The 20961-nt window shown below is 35.0% G+C and overlaps 2 protein-coding genes across 3 annotated transcripts in view; both read right to left on the bottom strand.

The window, feature by feature from the left end:
- The window catches only part of LOC135839225 (G-protein coupled receptor GRL101-like), a 169608-nt gene extending 157119 nt beyond the window's left edge, over window positions 1-12489 (bottom strand). The window contains exon 1 of one of the 2 annotated variants that reach the window (XM_065355157.1): window positions 12241-12489. The gene's annotated coding sequence lies outside the window, so the exon portion shown is untranslated. Of the gene's footprint in view, window positions 1-7912; window positions 8058-12240 lie in introns of those variants that run through there. The other variant, XM_065355156.1, reaches the window with a different exon arrangement.
- A 5032-nt stretch (window positions 12490-17521) lies between these two features.
- Window positions 17522-18406, bottom strand: LOC135840587 (uncharacterized protein K02A2.6-like). Its single transcript, XM_065357210.1, has one exon. It carries the CDS (start codon window positions 18404-18406, stop codon window positions 17522-17524), a length of 885 nt encoding a protein of 294 aa, XP_065213282.1.
- Window positions 18407-20961: the final 2555 nt, after the last annotated feature.

Below are 20961 nucleotides of genomic sequence, written 5' to 3'. Positions count from 1 at the left end.
TAGAATCTGCCGATATGAGACAAGAATGGAAAATCGCCACTCGATATATTTGGGTAAAATACCTTCCTAGGTACTGAAACAATATTCATGAATAGGTAATTAAAAGTATGCATACTGCATTTGGTCCCTTTAGGTGATAAAAGTCTAGGAGCTCTCTAATCTTTTTTCAACATTGCCTCCTCGGCCCTCCCACTGCCCATTTTTAAAAAAGCAAAACACCTACTACTTATATTCAATGTTTTAGGAAAGTATAGGTACCTCCCTATCATAAACCTTTCTTTGAAATATTATTTCACTTGTAACGAGAACCCCTTTCACTGAATGTTTCACAATCATGGTGGAACTTTACCTCTGTCCTCCGGGTTTCATAACAATCTCCTCTCAGTTTCCCTTCCTCCCTTGCCACCATTTTTTTTCATTCTGCCAGAATGAAAACCTTCTGACGTTCGGTATTTATTAAAAATACGATGAACTTAAAAATGACACAAATCTAGGTGACTTCGAGCTGAATTCAATCTTTCAATTTTTTTCTCTTCTTTTGGCACGTTTTTATTCAATATTCATTCATCGAATCAAAAAAGTCCGCAGACAAAGCAGTTCTTTTTCAGTTTTAAATTCCTTTTAGAAGTAGGTAGGTACCTATTGTATCAATAGGTACACAAGCCAGCCTGGTTACTTTAAAATACTTTAGGTACGATTTTTAGCCCGAGTAAAATGTGTTTAGAATTAATTCTCATTACGTTTTGTTTTCCATTTCCTGCTATTCAACGTGATAAATTTCAATAAAAATTGTCAAAAAAGTATATTAATCAGTACAGAATGAAAAAAATGGCGTAAACCACGAGTAATAATCCTTTATCGTTTTGTATTATTGTGACTCGCGACTCTTCGCTAAGATCATAAATACGAGTTAGTAGCCTACCATATCTATGAGCATTGTACCCATTTCTCGTCTTTTATTCAATTTTTTATTTTTATTTTTATTTTCTTACCATTACCTAATAATTTCCATCAAAAAGAAAAGTTGATTTAGTTTTGATTTATTTTTAGGTAATAAGCTATAGCGAGAATAAAAAGCCCGTTCACAAAATTTAGGAGGATGGCTTTTGCGATTCTTTTTTTTTTTCGTTTTTAAAGGGGTTTATTGTTGGGTAAAATAATTCCGGTTTGTCTGTTTTAATTGTAGAATTTTGAAAATGATAAATAATCTTTTCGAAGGTCTGATTGGAATAATATTAGATATAAACGACGAGAATTTCATGATTATTTGGTAGGTATACTTAAAATACTAATTTATTTTTACGTTAAAATTGCTCATGAATATTTCGTCGATTAATTTTATACCTCGAATTTGTTACATTACGATGATTATACCACAAATATAATGTTGATCTCTATAGAATGGTATACTGTATTATGTCTTTTTTGGGAGGAATGAAAAGTTTTTAGCTTGTTGGTTCGCACACTTGAATGGATAGGTAATATTCTGCAATAAGTATGTTTTTCAATTTTGAAGTGTATATCGTGTATCTGAAGTTTGTACTGTACGAGGTACTTTTCATTTAACGCCATAGGATACATTTACCTAATGGGTGTGTAATTTAACTTACTTAACCGATGTTTGTTGATGGCAAAATTTATGCTTACGTTCGTTCGTGAAGAGTAATAAAATTAAACGATCTTAATTCATTTAAATCGTGGTGTAAAAAAAGTCGTGTCAAGGAACGAGTAATTTTGATTTTTCTTTGTACTCGAGTATATCTAATCGACTTTTTGATGAAATTTAAAATATCCGCGTATTTGAAAAACAATTTATAACGAATTTAGTCGAGCTTTACGAATTTAATATGTGTATAATTATCTAACGCCTACGTGCTTCACACCCGAAATGAATTTATAGACGCTTATTTGCGGATTGTCTTTGAGACGTGGGACATTTGTGAGTAGGCAGTTTTCTTGCACAGTCAACTTTATATGCAGGATGCGAACGAACATGATTTTATCGTCTAGATTAGGACAAAGTTATGCATAAACCTCAATTTTATTAAGCTTTTCTTACAATATTAATCACAAACAAAGCGCAAATAATTATTCATTTGTCGTAAAACGCTGGACAAAAATCGCTCTTTCAAGCTCGGAATTTGCGATTCTCTCGAATTATAGTGAAATTGAATCGAAATCACTCGGATATTTTATCCGCAGCTATACTCAAATTTAATAGCTAGCAATGTAAGTCACTTTTTTCAGGTGGGGGGAAGGGGGAGTATACCTAGAACGGCGCAAGATGGCTGGATTCAAAATCTATGTTTTGTTAGCTCGAGCTACTATAGCTTGATAAATGAAACTGGCAAACCAAAAATGAAACAAATAAGAAACTGTGAGCTTCAAGGTTATAGATATTTTACTACTGACGAAAATATAGTGAACTGAAAGCTATGAAAATGAAATGAAAGAGAACAAACAGCTAAGCAACAATGCATACATTCGTCTTTTTACTTCATTTTGCTTTCCAAGTTGAGTAATATACTTAGGTTAGCTACCAAACAATGACATTTTACGCGATTATTAGTTCGTTATGATTTTCCTTCGAATGAAAATAAAATTCACTCGCTTAAAAATCTTGGAATGATTTTAAAATTTGCAATTAAAGAATTATAATTATAAGCTGCTAACAAGAAATGGATCGCTCAAGTAGGTACGGCAGGTATACCTACAAAGTGGGTACCTAAAGGTATAATCGGGTCATGTTCTTTTATAATTTTTTAAACTTCTTTTCAAACATTTTTAACCTTGAAAAAAATTTCTTTAATTTCCCGAGAGGAACTTCTGAAAAGGTAAAGCCCAAGCGAACGTAGGTACTCGTAAAGAATAAGAAAAAAAATTTAATTTCAACAATAAAAAAATATAAATAAATAATGCGAAGCCATTGAATTACATTATAAAAAATTTCAATTTAGAAAAAAAAATTACGTGTCGATAAAAAGCGAAAGGTAAGCATCACATCATTGTAGATTATAGCATTGGCTACACCACTAAGGTCAAAACACCATAAAGTCCATAGAGTAAGTTAGGGGTGCGTGTTTGAAAGGTATAACAAAAAATTCTCGGCAGACCAAAAATGTAAAAAGCGATAATGGAACAATTTGTCGAACATTTCGCATGAAAGGAAATCGTATAATATTTCAAAATCCATCCGGGGCGAAAATACATAAATTCGAATAAATGGCACCCTATTAACAATTGTATTTTACAACCTGCTGAATATAATTGAAAGCTCCCTACATTAATAAAAATTATATGCCGAATGTACCTATCTATCTACCTATAGTACCTATACTCAGTCGCAAAACGTTTGTAAATATCAAGTACCTATGTACCTATATTTGTAAAAATTTTGTTTTGAAATTTAAAAGTAAAAACAAGATAAGTTGGTAACTCAATCTGATTCAAGCATATCCACTAAATTTTCAAAATAGATTTCCATTTGGAATTCCAAAACGTTGAATAGGTAACTAGTTCGTCAAATTCTTGGCTTTCTTAACATAAAAGCTTGACTTCTCAATTATATGTTGATCCAATGTACGAGTAATTTTATAATAATGTACCTACTTTCGTATATCTAATCTTCAACCTCAAATTTCAGAATGAAATTTTTTTCTAAATGGAAAACCTCTATCATTAATCTTACTCTGTTGCTCATTGGCAATTTTGAAAATTTTTCTCGTGAACTTTCGTTGTTGTCAAATATGGGAAGCCAATTAAATTTTATCCTTGAAGGGTCTGGAGAAAAAGAAGTTTACTGAGATAAAATTTTATAACATACCTATTTACAAAGCCTAATTTGAAGATGCAGAATCTGAAGATCGAATTGATAAGAATTTGATCTTCAGACTCGTGGAGCATAGCGTATCTCAGTCCCTTTGGGTCCAAATCGATTCAAATTTTGGACTTGAGGTTAAAATACAATTTTAGAAAAAAACATTTTCCCACAATTTTGAATTTTTCTATGTTGATTTTAAGCCCCTTTCCACCAAATTTGGAGCACTTAAAATCAAAATTAGGTCTCGGCTATATTTTTAGAAGCAAGTACCCCTCTAGAGCTTTCGATTTAAAAAAATAAATAAATAAATAAATAGCCTTATACATATCTATAATAGGGGCTAAACGAAAAGTGGCTGAACTTTTTCCTTTTCGTCTTTATATACAGGGGTCGGCATAAGTTAGTATTCCGATTTGCACAAACGAAAATTTTTTCAAACAAAAATGAATTTTTTTACTGTAGTGACAAAGCGGGGAACGAAACTATTATTACCAAGGTGTTGATGGGACTTCTACGAACACAACGCACTACCTACAAGACCCTCTTATCTATTAATTACACACCATAGGATGTTAAAAAGAACGCATCAGTTTTCGAATGCGAATACTAACTTATGCCGACCCCTGTATGTACTCCCCTTTCTTTCTCATTTCTGGAGTGTAGATTTTATAATGTAAAAACTTTCGAAACATGCACATAAATACATTTTATGGAGCTGAAAGATGCAAAATATGCAAAATCGATATACACGTAGGTACCATTGAAAAGGATTTCTTGAGTATCGAGTGACGTAGATTTATATTTTCATCTTTGAATTTGCAGCAAGATTCACTTGAAAAATGCTTCAACTCTACAAAAAATGATGACAGAGTTTCTACCAATTTGGTAAGTATACCTACCTACCTTACAATTTTGGAAAAGTTTTCATTTTTTTTTTTTTAACGTTAAAAACAGTTTTGGAAACAGAACTTTTTGTCAATATTTGGAAGATTACTGTACATGAAAACAGAGAAAATGGACGATATTTGTCAAAATATGCACGTAACGAGTCTAAAATGTGTCATTTTATGCATTTATTAAACCGAAAATCTGCAACATAAAATTAGGTTCATTCGACTAAAAAAATTATCTGGACTCCAGTCATTCCCCAACAAATTTTGAAAAAATAAAACCACCTGAGCCAAAACTTTCTCCTTATCAAAAAATTTTGGTAAAAAATAATTGACTTTGAAAATTTTAGAAGGGAAATTCAATTATATCTTCTCCCACTTTTTCACAAACTTATTTGAAATGAAACTATTCAATGCCCAAACGAAGCCAGGGCAAAATTTTGACAAATGGAAAGTATGCCTACATTTTATGCCTTATTCAATTGGCATTTTTTCAAGACTTTTTATTCAAAAACAAAATTTACAAACAAATATGAAATGAATAAAATTTTGGTGATTTTTTTTTTGTGAAAAAATGAGGTTCCTTTGCTCAGATAGTAAGTTTACATATTATTTACAAATGGGCACTTTTTTAGTGAAATTCGTTTTTTGAAAAAAAATGTGTAAATAAATTTTGAACATTTTTTTTTGTGTTTCGATAAACTCTTTGTATGGGGTTTATATGAAGCATTAAAATTTAGAGTTTATATATTAATTATTATAATTTCTTCTGTGAATAAGAAAAATTGTAACATTTCTTGTCTCAAAAGGCTATAGGATTTTAAACTTCAGAGCTCGAAGCTCTAAAAATTAACTCTTGAAAATACAGGTAAATTTTTCATGTGTTGAAAAAGTATTGATTTGGGGCTTTAAGGCTATTCTCTACCCTCCTGTTATCAGTAAAATTTTGATGAAAACTATGAACTTTGGCCGGGGATTGTGGGAAAACTATTGGACGGATTTTCGTGGGGTTTAATTTATTTTATTCAGAAAACATTCAAAAGCGAGGGTATGTCGAGATATTTTTGATTTATGTCATTTTGTGGTTGTCATTGGGAATTGAATGGAGGTACTACTGATGCTCAGATCTCCGTTGGAAAAGCTAAATTAGAAAATATGGCTACATACCCTCGCTTTCAATGATAAAGTATTAGCATTGGTGAAAAAAAATTGAAAGAATTTTGAAAATTCACGGAGAAATCCCCGTCTGAAGTTTAGATGGGAGCGGGTCGCGGGACATAAGTACGACTAAATTCGTTCACTCGATTACACGCAATCTTATGAACGAACGATGAAAATAACGAACAAATCGGCTTCATATCTCGAACGTTTTCACTGGGGGTAGAGAATAGCCTTAAGCCTTAGGAGCTCACTATCAGCAGTAAAATAAGAAAAACCTAACAATAAATCATACGAGTAAAGAATCATCACCCCTTCGAATTTGAAATAGGCAACACATAGGAATATTTACACACATTTTTTTGTCCACCATTGCAATTCTTTGCAAGTAGATATTTATTTACGCAAAATGAAAACAAATAATAGAACAAATATGGCAGCGATTTTATCAAATAACCACGAATATAAATATCCACGTACTCGAATCATCCGACGCGACCGACATAAAGAACCAAAGAAATTTTTTCAAAAAGAAACGAAAACTTTCGTTTTATCGCAGCAGGCTTTTCAACATGCAGAAACATACACGCATTAAATATGAATAAAAATCGAAGCTTATTGGGGTATCATCGAAGGTGAATATGGCGAATAATCCGAAAGTATTATCGAGATACGAAAAATGAATAATAAAATTTGTTTACACGAGATTTTCGTTTTCGATACCGCCATCGGTATCTGTTTCAAATCACGCCAAACTCTCGGGGTAAAATATCCTTAAGTTTTGGCAAAATGAACGAAGGCACGCAACTGTCACCCTAGAACTTTTCAAATGAATATGAACGTGCTCTCTATCTTCTTAGTAAACTTTATCGTCCATGATTCCCTAACTCGAATCCTTTTCTTATTTTTTTTCCCCCGTAAACTTCTAAAGTAATAAATTTCCAATTGTCTTTCAAACGCCACAACAACAAAAGTGAACTACCACAACGATACGAATTTGTGGGCCAAAAAGACAACGATAATTGAAAGAAATCACTTCTTAATGCGTATTTCTTTGACATCTTAATAAATGTCCTTTCATAAGTTTTTTTTTTTTTTTTTTTTTGCGAAGAAACATAACTCATTTTTTTAAAAAAGAAATGAAGAATAATTTTACAAAACAGAAACGAGCTATACCTAAATATCTTGACGATAGAACCATTAAGAATATCACTTTTATACTAATTAACGAAGAAATTAACATTTCATTAAGTTTTGAGGAAAAATCTCATCAATCATTATTAGAAAGTAACTCGACAAACAAATACAATTTTCGAGAAACCTTATATCAATAATGAATCTTATTCGCGTCAAGTCTTTAGAAAAGACTTTAATACAAAATTCTGCTAGGTCTACGTATAGGTATTCGAAAACTCGTAAAATTTCGACTTCGTCTTTTCTCGTCCGAACTAATAAGAAAATTGTAATTCATCACATGTAGGTATCATATACGTATACTTGGGTTTGCCATCAATAACTAATTCAAAAATGCCAAACAGACGAAGGAAATTCATAACATAAAGACACGTTTCGTTCGAACCTAATTCCACGTCACATATCAGCGGTTTTTACAAAAATGAAATACGAAAAAGAAAACAAAAACACCACTCGTATTTTGTACCTGCATCACGCCATATTTAGCTTAAATAACACGTTTTCCGGTGTCTTCAAAATATTATGAGTATTCCCACACCCCTGCTATAAAAAAAATCTCACCATATTTTGGCAGATAATGTCTACAAATCCTACGTGATTTTTCATATTTTGAGTAGGCATTTATCTTCCATAAAACACATTGTTCGCGATGAAAATTTTTTTTTCAACGCCCATCGTTCATTTTCGACAGAATGAATCGTATGAATATTCATCGCCGATTTAACATGCATAATATTATAGACGACAAAAATAGTCGATAATTAAAATTTTAATAAAATCAGCACACGTGGAAAAAATTGAAAAATATCAAAATCACCATCGCGTGATTTAAATTATTTAACAAAATTACCTGCGTAGTTAGAAGAAAAAATAAAATTCGTAATATTTTACGAAATAAATCATTCGCGGAATAAAGTTCGAGTAAACGACCGTTCAGAACAAACCTAAAATTGCAACTGTAAGACGTCGACTCGACGAACGCTAGCAACATCGTCGACGAGCGACGCTTCGAGTCGTGTCATTTTCTCACATTCAAAATAAACAAACGCCGAATGATTCTTTTTGCTTTTCAATTTTTTTACCTTTTCAATCATGAAATCTTATTTAGGTACTCGTAAATATTTTTAAGCTATATTATCACGAAGAAAGTTGTTTTCAAGTAAGTACCTATCTGACTGAAGAAAAATATCCCTTATGTAAAGGCGCAAATATACGAGTACTTGGGTTTTATTTTTCCTCGACTTGTTGATATATCTTAGGTACGTATATAATGTTAAGTAAGTACATATTCAAAATTTAAAACGTCGTTTTCAAAATTACGAGAAAAAAGATTTGTTTTTCAAGACAATATTAAATACCTACTTGGATACACGTGCTCGTTTTGTTCTTTGTTTTTATTTTTGTCTTTTTTTTAATAACAAACTACAGACTTGAAAAATATAAATAAGTACTTGTTTACTGTCAGCTGTGAAAATTTTATGTAGTCCGTAAAGGTGCTGTACCTACAAATAATGCATTTTAACGAGTAGGTAGGTACCTACTTAGTTGTTAAACTTCATTATAAAACCAACGACATGAATTACCTACTTACCTACTCGAAATTATTCACGCTCGAGAAGAAATTTGATTAGTGGGTGAAATTAAATGTGGCGGAGTACCTAGACTTTTGCTTTCTGCAGCACCTCAGGTTTATGCATTGCATGCTCACTTAATTATGATTACACTAAAGTATCCACTTCATTTTAGAGTACACGTGGGTAAGTCTAAGTACTTAGAAGAAGGTAACATCGAATGTATAAAGCAGAAATGAAAAAATGAGGAGAATTACTTTAAAATTATTCAAAAAAAAAATCTTAAAAAATCCTAAAAAGTAAACTTACAGGTAACTGAAATATTGCCGTGGGTAACGAAAAAAAAACTAGGCGTTTAAATACGTAATAATACGAGAGGTACCCTAAGTCCCACAAAAATCTTTGAAACGGACAAATCTAGAATTGAAAAAGCAGTGGTGTAACGCCAGGGGGGACGAAGAAGGTCATTGCCCCCCTTGCGACGAGCGGAAATTTGAATAAAACATGCACAGAAATGGACTTTTTTTGTTGTTCGAACCAATTTTTTCTAGAAATTTTCGCTCTCGCATTTTCATAAAATCATGTTCACACAATATTACGACAGGTTTTTTAGAAAATTACCCCTATAATATAATTTCGATTTTTCACGTCTAAAAATCTAGATTTGCCCCCTCCTTGAGAGCATACAAAAATACATCACCTGCCTGCCAAAATTTCAGAAGCTAAAGTGTGTTTTTTGATTTTTGGTGAGTTTTTGAAACTGAAATTTGGACCGATGAAACAAAATCAAAATTTCACCAAAACGACACAGAAATCTGACATTTGGAGCATGCCCTATTTTCGACTCGCCAAATCGACTGGAAACGGTTTTGATCCATTTTGAGCAGTTCTGGAGGGAGCCTTCAGCAAATTTTTGAAACTTGAAATGTCCACAAAATTTTACTCGATGAAGTTGAAAAGCCGAAATTTACTTTTCACCCAATTTCAACATTCTGAATCGGAGTCGACAAGAGGTGGTTTCGAATCGTTTTAGAGCCTCCAGCGACCTTTTTTTTTGGAAATTCTTGTTTTTTCAAAAACACCATAAAATACGTTTAATTCAATTTTACCTAGCATGCGTTTGCTTGAAATTGGTCCCATTGATCGATTACACACAATTTTTTCAAAGTAGGTGTGTTCCGATTTCGAATCACGTTTCTATCCAGCGATTTCATACTTCATTGAAAATTTAGAAAACGGTCAAATGGATCACATAAGCACCAATATCGAGCATACGTGCTAAAGTTGATGTGGTCATTTCTAATTGTTTTTTTTTTTTTTTTTTTTTTTGGAAAACTGGAATTTCCAAAAAGTCGCTGGAGGCTACGAACGACTTGAAACCACCAACAATCGACTCAACACATTGAAATTGGGGTGCAGAGAGAATTTCGGGTTTCCAACTTCATTGGGTCTTTTATGGAATCTTCAAGTTATAAAAAGTTTTAGGAGGCTCCAGAACAGCTTAAAACGATTCGAAACCGTTTCCATTCGATTTGGCGGGTCGAAAATAGAGCATATCCCAAATTTCAGCTGTTTAGGTCAAATTTGGTAAAATTTTAATCTTTTTTCATTCATGGCCCAGATTTGATTTTCAAAAATTCATCGAAAATCGAGAAATACACTGGATCATCTGAAATGTTGTCTAGCGATTTATTTTTGCGCAGTATTTGGATCTAGTGAGTTGCTCGTTTCAAAAATGTTTGTGCAATTTAGTTATTTTTGGAATTTTAAAAATCAATAATATGAAAAAACGACACATTGATTTTTTGAATTAGCATGAAAAGTTGTTTCTAAAAAGAGAACTGCGTCAACTCGTCACCTCCGATTCGACTGGAATTTAGCTCAGGGGAAAGTTAATGCCACCCACACCTCAGAACCAAATTTTCAGCTGCCCAAGTTGATTTTTCGAATTTTGGCGAATTGTTGAAAATAGCTGAAACAGCGCATTACTGACTTAAGTAGGACCTTTAGCAGGACTTTCAGCAGGTCATTTTTCGAGCACTTATGGAATTTTTTAGGGTGGGGTGGGGGTCAAAAATTACATTCAAGTTTTTAGCCAAATTTTGTAAAAAATGTTTGCTTTTCTGATGATTTCAAACACCTACTGATTTTATTTAAACAAGTAGATGCCAAAAATATAACGTTTCGTTCCAATTTTTCGTTTTATTTTCTTATTAATTTTATAAAAATTTGATGAATATCACATCATGCTCGATTAAAATCAAAAACTCGAATTCTTCTATTTCGATTGTAAATATTTCGTATTATTATTTGCATCAAAATTTTGAAATTTGAATAGTTTTTTTGTTGAACAATAATTGAAAATGTGAAAAGAAAAACAAGCGAACAGGCCCGAGCAAAGAGACGGCAAAAGCTCTCGAAAATCAGTATTTCAAGAGGTATTAAAACAACTTTTTTTGTGTGATGAGTTACTTAAAAAAAAGTTTATTATTTTGCTTCAAAATTTTAAAATTTAAATGATGATTTTTTTTGGAAAATTTAAAATTGAAAAAAGAAAAGCAAATGAACCCGAGTGAAGCGAGGGCAAATCCCGGAAATTAATATCTTGAAGGTATGAAAACGATGTTTTCTTGTATGATATTATGTATTATGAAGAAGTTCATTATTTTTGTTTCAAAATTTTTAAAATCCAAATGATTATTTAAAAAAAAAATTCAAACTTAAAAAAGAAAAGCAAACAATCCTAAATGAAGCGAGGCCGAAAGCTTTCAAAAATTTAATCATGTTTTGAGAAGTAAAAATAAAACGTTTCTTTGCGAAGAGAGGAGTTTATTTTTATGATTCAAACTTTGAACATTTCTTGAATTTGAACAATAAGTTTTTTATGTGTGAAAAGAAGATGCAAATAGCCCGAGGGAAGCGAGGTTAAAAGTTCTCAAAAATGTGTAATTCAAAATCTAAAAAAGTCGACAAATGAGCCTTTTTCTACATTTGTTCAAAATTTTGAAAAAAGGGGGAAAATTGAAAATTTGAAAAAGCCTTATTGAAAAAAAAGTAGGACCTTAATAGGACTAAAAGGACTTTTGAGAAAAAATAAGACTTTAGTAGGACTAGTAAAACCAGTAGAACCTCTTAGACACCACCTTGTCTGAAATTTGGATTGGATAATAAAGTCGACCTCTGGAACCTCCAGCACACTGGAATCACTCCAGAAGACGCTCTAATCAACTTCAGAAGCTGACATTTTAATCCCACCATAATTTCGATATTCTCAATCGATTAGGGTGGTTAAATCGCGAATCCGTGGTGACGAGTTCACGCGGGCATTTTTTTTTCACAAAAGAAGCAAATTTTCACCAAAATTCACCAACACAAAAAATAGGTACATTACATATAAGCAATTTTCTCGACATTCCTTCCATTTTCGCTGATATTCTGCCACCTTTTGAATCATTTTCCGCGTAAAACATGGAACCGATAGATAAATAATCAAGCAAACCGCGATAATATGCACTTTAGAACGAAAACCAAAATTTAAAAAACCAGTACACATACGCATAGGTAAAAAAGTATTCATTAATCATTAGTAGGTAAATCATAAACAAACCTGAAATTCCCATCGTGGAAACCCCGACTCTGGTTAATGGTAATTTCGCCAACAAGGCAAAAATCTTATCCATTCATTCCATCGGAATCCATTTTTCATATGTACTCGGTTCGAAATACATTCGTGGTAGTCGTATAGGTACTTCTACACTCTACAGTTCATCACTTATTAAGCTATGGAGCGAGTGTGGGCGAACGGTACAAATTTGATAACGCAGCGAAAACCACATTCGACCTTCGAGTCGTGTAATTCGTATAACGTAACGTAACGTCAACATATCAAGTGAAAAACTGTTGGTAGAACAATTCGCCTTTTTACACGAGCTGGAGCTACACACTGCACAGTCATATTAAGCAGTAGATTAACATTTCATAAATTCATTTTTACCCTTTCCAAACGATAGTTTAATTTCAACCTCGGTTTTCAAATTAAATACGCGTACTAAATTCGTATGCTAAATAAGCTTCAAAACGCACTAACCGTTTGTTTAAAACTAAACATTCTCGCCAGATTCCGGAATACCATACGTTGCATTGCATTCCATTGCTCTTTGATATGATACTGAGGTATACCAAAAACCAGAACCAGAACACTGAAAGATATGGGAATTAATTCGTATTAATTAAATTTAACCGTAGGACGAATTGAATTCACTTCGGGTGATTTAATTAGAATGTAGTTCTGATGATAGGTAACTTACATGATCTCCGACGTGATAATTGCATCGAATCTTATTCATCGAGGAAATCGATTTTCATTCAATTTTCACCGGCCTGTATTTTGACAGGTAGGTCCGAGTACATTGAAATGTTTTTGTAGTCGCAAAATATAGCCAATGAAGCGATCAACATTGATGATGATTTCTCTGAAAGCAACAGATTATTTTAGCAAAAACTTTCTTGTCTCATAACTCGTATCGAATTTAACTTATGTAATTGGGTACAGGTTCGGTGAAGTATCTGCTCGTAAACAGACGTGTTTTGCGTGTTGTGCTCTCTAACGTTAAGGTTATTCGGTTTTACAATAGTGTTATCAATTGTGGGATAAATCACAAACAAGTGCGAACAGTGTTAGTGTTTGTATTCGCATTCGTACATACAAGTACGTATAACCAGCCATGGATGAAGAATTTATGCAGAAATTTAATAGCTTAATCGAGTCTGTCAATACAATTAAAACTACAGTATCAAATTCGGACTTAAAAATGGATTCAGTGTTGTCTCAGGTAGCCGATATCAAACAAGAAAATCTGGAGTTAAAGGATAAGATGGAAAAACTTTCGTCGGAAAACCAAGATTTACACAGGCGAGTAACTGACTTAGAACAATATAGTCGTAAAGAAAACATTATAATTAATGGCATCCCATCTAATAAAGAAGAAAATATTACGAGCATGGTTATACAAGTAGCTGAAGCTTTAAATGTGCCGTTATGCGATTATGATATCAGTGTTGCACATCGCCTGCCATGTAGCCACGGGAAAATACCACCTATTATTGCTAGACTGAATAATCGCTCGAAAAAATCGCTGCTGATAAGGAATTCTAAACGAATGAGGCTGAATGGTGCAGCATTAAACCTTGATCCAGCTGTTCCAATATTTATCAACGAACATTTAACCACCACCACCATGTCTTTATTTCGCAAAGCCCTCGACCTAAAGAAAGAAGGTATCATCACACAGGCTTGGGTAATAGAAGGAAAGGTGTACATCCGTGAGGAAGAAGATGGCATAGCTCGAAAAATCAACGACGAATCCGAGCTTACTTATGAAGTAATCCAAAATCAAGATAATCACTCAGAAAAGTCAGAGGGGTCATCGTCTCAAAAGGAACCAGCTGCAGCAAAGAAACAACCTAGAAGAGAAGTCAAAACCCTATCCCAGCTTGGACAACGTGTTTCAAACAGAAGAGGGAGGGGTAGCAACTCTAGGAACAGGTCGGGCAGATAGTCTCCGGACTCCGATTGCCCAGGAAAGTCTGGTCAACGTGGGCAATTTGGACCGAATAAATTCCGCCAAATACGTCAGTCAAAAAGCTACAAATGTATAGAGTATGCCTGTGTCGCCAGTTTTAATGCAAGATCATTAAAAGATGATCAGAGAATACTAGATTTGATCGATGCACAGATTCAGAACAAAATTGAAATCTTGGGTGTGGCAGAAGTAAAAAGGATGGGGGAAAAAATTATAAAAACAAAAGAAGGATACCTATTTTGTTATAGAGGAGACATCCCAGGTCAGAGGGGAGTGGGCTTTTTAATAAATCCAGAGTGGTCTAAAAAACTTATAAAATTCAAAGCACCTTCGGATAGAATTGCCATAGCGGAGTTTGACCTGGGTGAGAAGAACAGTCTCTCTCTGATCCAGGTGTATGCCCCAACAGCAGCATCAGAATTGGAGGAAATCGAGGAGTTCTATAACATACTCTCTGAGTGTTTAGATACTTATAAAAGCAACGCCAAAAGCCTTACAATAGTTATGGGGGATTTTAATAGCAAAATCGGACAAAGAGAAATAGGGGAGGATAAGGTTATTGGTCCTTACAATTATGGTACAAGGAATGAAAGAGGAGAAAAGCTAATCCAATTCTGTCACGAACATCAACTAAAAATAACAAACACTTGGTTTAAAAAGAGAAAAGGGAAAAAATGGACCTGGATCTCCCCAAATTTGGAAACAAAAAACCAAATTGACTATATTTTAACCCATCAGAATGAAAAATCAATCAAAAATTTTGATGTGATCAAAAAGTTTAGTTTTTTCTCAGACCATAGACCTATAAAATGTGAATTTGATACAAACTGGCGGCACAGACACAGATACAAAAAGAGACAAATTGAATCTAAAACAAAGTTGGAAATAGCTGATCATAAGAAGTACCAGTTGGAGCTTAGTAAAATGATAGAATCAACTGGCGTTGAGAGGCTCTTAGGAGAGGGTTCTGTAGATGGGATTGATGATTGGTTGGAGGATAAACTGGTTAAATCGGGTTTAATGGTAAGCAATCTCCACTGTACTGGGGGGGAAAGGAAGGTAACAGAGCTGGGAGTTGATCTAAAAAATTTGATAAAAAAGAGGGATAAACTGAGGTATAAAAAAGCTAAAACAGCAATTGACAAAGTAGAACTGAACGTACTGTGTAAATTAGTTAGGAGACATTTGAGGGAAAAAAATAAAGAAAAGGAACATAATCTAATTACGAAAATTTTAGAGTCTTCAAAAAGCACAAAAAAAATAAACAAGGTGAGATCACTTGGGACCCAATGGATTACATATATGTGTGACCAGGAAGGTAATAGAAAATACTCCAGAAAAGAAATAAATGAAGTGGCTACCAAATTTTACAAAGAAATTTACGATTCATCAAATAACAACATAACGATTCTAGAAACTGACCATCTGGAAACACCAGCTCCTTTCCTCAGCTCAGAGGTGGAGGAGGTATTAACAAACTTGAAAAACAACAAGGCCTCTGGGATTGATAATATCACGAACGAACATTTAAAATTTGGGAAGGGACCAATACTGATAGGCTTTTTGACAAAATTCTTTAATAAAATTCTTTATACTCAAACAATTCCAAAAAAATGGAAAGAATCAGAGATCATCTTAATTTACAAAAAAGGGGATAAGCACAAAATTGACAATTATCGACCAATAAGTTTGAGCCCCACTTTGGCCAAAGTTTTCTCAAAACTACTGGAGAATCGCATCAGGGGGGCTCTTCTACAGCAACAACCCTGTGAACAAGCGGGCTTTCGGAAGGGCTTCTCAACGTCGGATCATCTTTTCACGATCAACCAACTGATTGAAAAAGGTGCAGAATATCAAACAAGCCTCCACCTCGCCTTTATTGACTTCAGAAAAGCCTTTGACTCCTTGGAACACCAGTTTTTGATAAATGCCATTAAAAATCAAGGTATACATCCTATCTATGTTAAATTAATTCAAGAAATGTACACACAATTGAAAGCAAAAATTAAGACTGATATAATGGGTGATTTATTTGACATTAAAAAAGGAGTAAAACAGGGGGACCCTCTATCTCCCATTCTATTCAGTGCAGCTCTGGAACAAATCTTTAGGAATCTATCTTGGGAAGGTATGGGGGTCAAAATTAATGGGGTATTTCTAAATAATTTACGATTTGCGGATGATATAGTCTTAGTTTCTGAAAAGCCTGAAGAGTTGATTATAATGTTATCGGACCTAGCAAAGACAAGTAGGGAGGCAGGGTTGATGATTAACTTTGGAAAAACAAAAATTATGTCCAAATGCACTTCCCTGGAAGAAGTTAAAATTGAGGGACAACATATTGAAAAAGTTGATGAAATTGTTTACCTCGGCCAAGTCATATCATTAGAAAACAGTATGGAAAAAGAAATCAACAATAGAATAGCAAGGGGTTGGGGTAAATTTTGGTCCTTAAAACATATTCTGAAGGGTCAATTTTCTACAAAAAATAAAAAAGAAATTTTTAACAGCTGTGTTGCACCAACTATAACCTACGGATCTCAGACTTGGACACTCACAAATAGTCTAATCTCAAAACTAAAGACAACACAGAATGCCATGGTCAGGTCAATGCTAGGGGTGTCGAGAAGGGAAAGAATTAGAACATCAGAAATTTATAATAAAATTAGGGGTCTAACTGATATAGTGTTTGATTGTAAAAGAAAAAAGTGGGAATGGGCAGGCCATATTAGTAGGGTAAAGGATGGGAGATGGGGGTACAAACTGTTACACTGGTTCCAGACTGGTATAAGAAGGCCTGGAAGGCAGAAGGCGAGGTGGACGGATGATATCACTGACCTTCTAAAACATAAATTTTTCGAAAGAGTAGCGGATAATCGGGTCGAATGGGCTCGGTTGAAGGAGACTTTTGCTCGACAGGGGGCTTGGCATCGGAGATGAACATTTGTATATGTAACTGTTTACCTGTATATTACGTGCCAATAAAAGTTTTTTGATTTGATTTGATTTTGAATTGGGTACAACATAATCCGCTGTATGATTTTCACAGGCTTGTTCGTCAAATTCAAGATTCTAAAAATTTTTTCAAATTAGGCTAGGTATCTAACTACAAGTAAAAATTTTTATGTTAATGTTCCTAATTGTAATAAACTTGAGAAAGAACATCAAGCACGTTTCAAAAGTATAATTCTAACTAACTCCAATACAGTGTTACCAACTTAATTCTAATCGTAACCTACATATGCTACATATCCTATCGATATAAAAAAAACGATAAAAAAAATGTCCGAGACATTGAATAATTGATCACTGATCGCGGAAACGAGCTGGCTGTCGGCGATCTCGTTCACTTCTTCTCAAGTGATCACTGTGGACCCGAGTGGTGCGATTATCGTCGGAGCTGACCGTATAAGACAATGGACCTTTTTTTTCAACGATTTTCCCCTTCGTCCAGGTTTTCTCATTGCTCTTCTTTGTGAAGACTTCGTCGCCAACGTCGAATACGAGTTCCTTTTTATTTTCGTCATGCCGGATCTTCTGTTTGAGGGCATTTTCATTTTCCTTATTTTGGGGTTTTAGTGTGTCGAACGTTGTACGTAACTTTCTTTTTAAGAAAAGCTCTGCTGGGGTTTTTCCGGTTGAGCTATGAACGGTTGAGCGATATGCGAATAGCATTGCTTGCAGACGGTGCTCCGGATCTTGAAATTGATCGGCGGCTTTAGTGAAACGCCATTTGAACGTTCTTATCGCTCGTTCGACACGTCCGTTTGATCGGCTGTGGTACGGTGTGGTGTATATTGTACGGATACCATTCGACTTGCAGAAGTTGCGAAATTCTTCCGAGGTAAAAGCAGTTCCGTTGTCGGATACAATCGCTTCGCATACACCGTATCTAGCTATGAGTGCGCGTAGACATCTGATTGTGTTGGCTGAGGTGGGTGAAGGGACCGGAAATATCTCTAGCCAACGCGAATGAGCGTCGATCACCACGAACCAGTGTTTATTTTCGTATGGTCCTGTGTAATCGATGTGAATACGCTCCCACGGATTTTGAGGGGTATTCCACAGGAACAATGGTGTCTCTGGTTCGTTAGGTGCGTGTTTCTGGCAAGTTGAGCAATTATGCGCGAATTCTTCAATTTGATGATCGATACGTGGCCACCATATGGTTGATCGTGCGAGAGATTTCATCGAGGTTGAACCAATGTGAGTTTTGTAGAGACAGATTGTGATGCATTTTCGGTCGCGTAAGCGAGAGAAATTCGTTCTGCCTCTAGCCAACATTATAAATAGTTTCGTAATACGACACCTAGCGGATTAGTTCGCCCAATACTTCGTAACGAGAGAACATACGCTAGAGAAACTAGTCATTTGGCGACTCCCGATGATGAAACATCGGATATCAATGTTCCGGAGATGGTATAGGACCACCTATACCATGCTATTTGCGTAAATCTAATGGACTAAATTAGTAGCACAAGTCCAGTCATATACGAAATATGAACTGGTGAAGCAAGTGATCTATTTCGAATATGTTCTGTGTTCCAGTTACGTTGATAGAGTCGTTCAGATGCACTCGGGTCCAGGAGTTATTACGTAAAACATCCGAGGATCCTTATTGTAAATCTCATCTAAATGAGTAACATATATGGACCTTCCCACATCCGTGTACTGTTCCCTATTCCCTGTGGTGATGTGCATTGCACTTTCTTAGGCATGAATATGCTATCTCTCCTTTTCGTAATACTGTACAGGCCAGTATAAATAATATAGCTTGAGTAAGTTGTTATTATGTACTTGAATAAACAATACATGGAATGACAACTGAAGATGTGTTTCTTATTTCATAAGGTATATATTATTAGATAATTGTCTGTGTGGTATACGTAAATACACTCAGTGTCCGAAAAGTAGGTAACGAGGCGGTAAGTCGCCAGGTACCTACGAAGCTCTCAGAAGCTAGGTACTGCTAGACCTCAAGTAGGTAGCTAGCATATGTGAGACCTATACATGGAGATGTGCTTGTAACAGCATCATCGTAATGTGCAGAATATATCTCCACAGTTTCGTGCAGCTTTTGAAGAAACTTATCGTGTAGGGACGCTGGTACAACGATGCGATCGTGCCACATAATGATGGAATCGTCTATGTAGAGTTCGTTTCGTTTCTTGAAATAGGGGAAGAATTCGTCACACGGAAGGTTGCGTTTTTCTGGCCAGCCGCGTTGAATGTAGCCGAATACTTTGACGAGCACTTTATCATCGAGTGTTTTTGTTTTCAGTACACGTTGGGTGACGTCAAAGTTTTCGTAGGTGTTATCACGTTGAATCGCGTATATGTGTGCTGTTTCTTCCTCTTCTTGCTGCTCGTATTCAGATTTTGTTTCAGTAGGAGAGGGTAGGCGAGATAACACATCGGCTATGACGTTTTCTTTACCAGGAATATATTCGATCTTGTATCTGAAAGCACTGAGTATGATAGACCAACGAATTAGACGTGAAGCAGCGATTTTAGGAAACCCTTCCTTTTCGCTGAATATGTGTATCAGTGGTTTCTGATCGGTACGTATAATAAATTCTCGACCTCGTAAGTAGCGTTCGAATTTGCCAACGCCAAAAATGATACCAAGCGCCTCGCGGTCAATATTCGAATAATTTTTCTCGGCAGGAGTAAGAACACGGGAAACAGCCGCAACAAGACGTAGTTCATTTTTACCTTTGATACATTGTTGTAGGACCGCACCTAGACCTTTTTCGGATGCGTCGGTAGTTAGGTACAGTGGCTGGTCTGGTTGGTAATGAATGAGGACTGCGTCGGTAGTAATCAGCTGTTTGAGGTTGTCAAAAACACGTTGGTGTTCTGCTGTCCATACCCATTTAGCGTATTTCGAGGTGAGGGGGTGTAGAGAGCTGAGCTGCTGTTGTAGATTAGGAATGAATCGAGTAAACTGGTTGATAGTACCGATGAACGAACGTAATTCTGTCTGATTAGTCGGTGATGGGAGCTGTTTTAATGCGTCAACTTTGTCTTGGACAGGTGTAACGCCTAGTTGATTAATTCTATAACCTAGGAACGTTATTTCGGAACGAAAAAGCTTTACTTTGCCGCGTTGTGTACGTAATCCAAGTTGTTGTAGTCTGGTGAGAACTTTGTTTAGACGTTCAAGAAGTTCTGGTAAATTTTTACCTCCGATACCAACATCGTCAATAAACCAAGCTGTACCTTCCATATCGGCTAGTATTTTGTTCATAAATTCTTGGAAAATATTCGATGCGACTGTAACACCAAGCGGTAAGCGTAATACTCTGTAATACCCACGGTGCGTGATGATAACGAGGTAAATTTGGCATTCCTTTTTGACTCGGAGTTGAGAGAATGCGTCTTTAAGATCAACAACACAAAAAATCGTACATCCGGCTAGTTTTGCTGCTGCCTCTTCAAACACAGGCAAAGGATATGGTTCGTATACGATGTATGGATTGATAGTAGATTTGTAATCACCAACGATTCTTACTTTGCCGTTTTTACGTTCGGTTATCACTATCGGAGATGCCCATTCTACTGTCTCTTTAGTTATGTCGATTTTTTCAATAACACCATCTTTTTCAAGTCTGTTGAGTTCTTCGTTTGTTGCATCGATTAAGGCAAAAGGTACTGGTCTGGCTCTTGCTACGACTGGTCTAGCATCAGGCTGTACGTGTATTACAGCTTCGAACGTTTCGACTTCACCGATCTCGTCTGAAAAT

This window comes from Planococcus citri, chromosome 3, assembly GCF_950023065.1.
Source record: "Planococcus citri chromosome 3, ihPlaCitr1.1, whole genome shotgun sequence".
Classification (NCBI taxonomy): domain Eukaryota; kingdom Metazoa; phylum Arthropoda; class Insecta; order Hemiptera; family Pseudococcidae; genus Planococcus; species Planococcus citri.
Note: the sequence above shows the minus strand (reverse complement) of the source record. Positions and strands in the feature narration are given on the sequence as shown.

Bases quoted from the DNA above. Each gene is read 5' to 3' on its own strand.
- LOC135840587 (XM_065357210.1), bottom strand. From the start codon at position 18,406: ATGAAATCTCTCGCACGATCAACCATATGGTGGCCACGTATCGATCAT.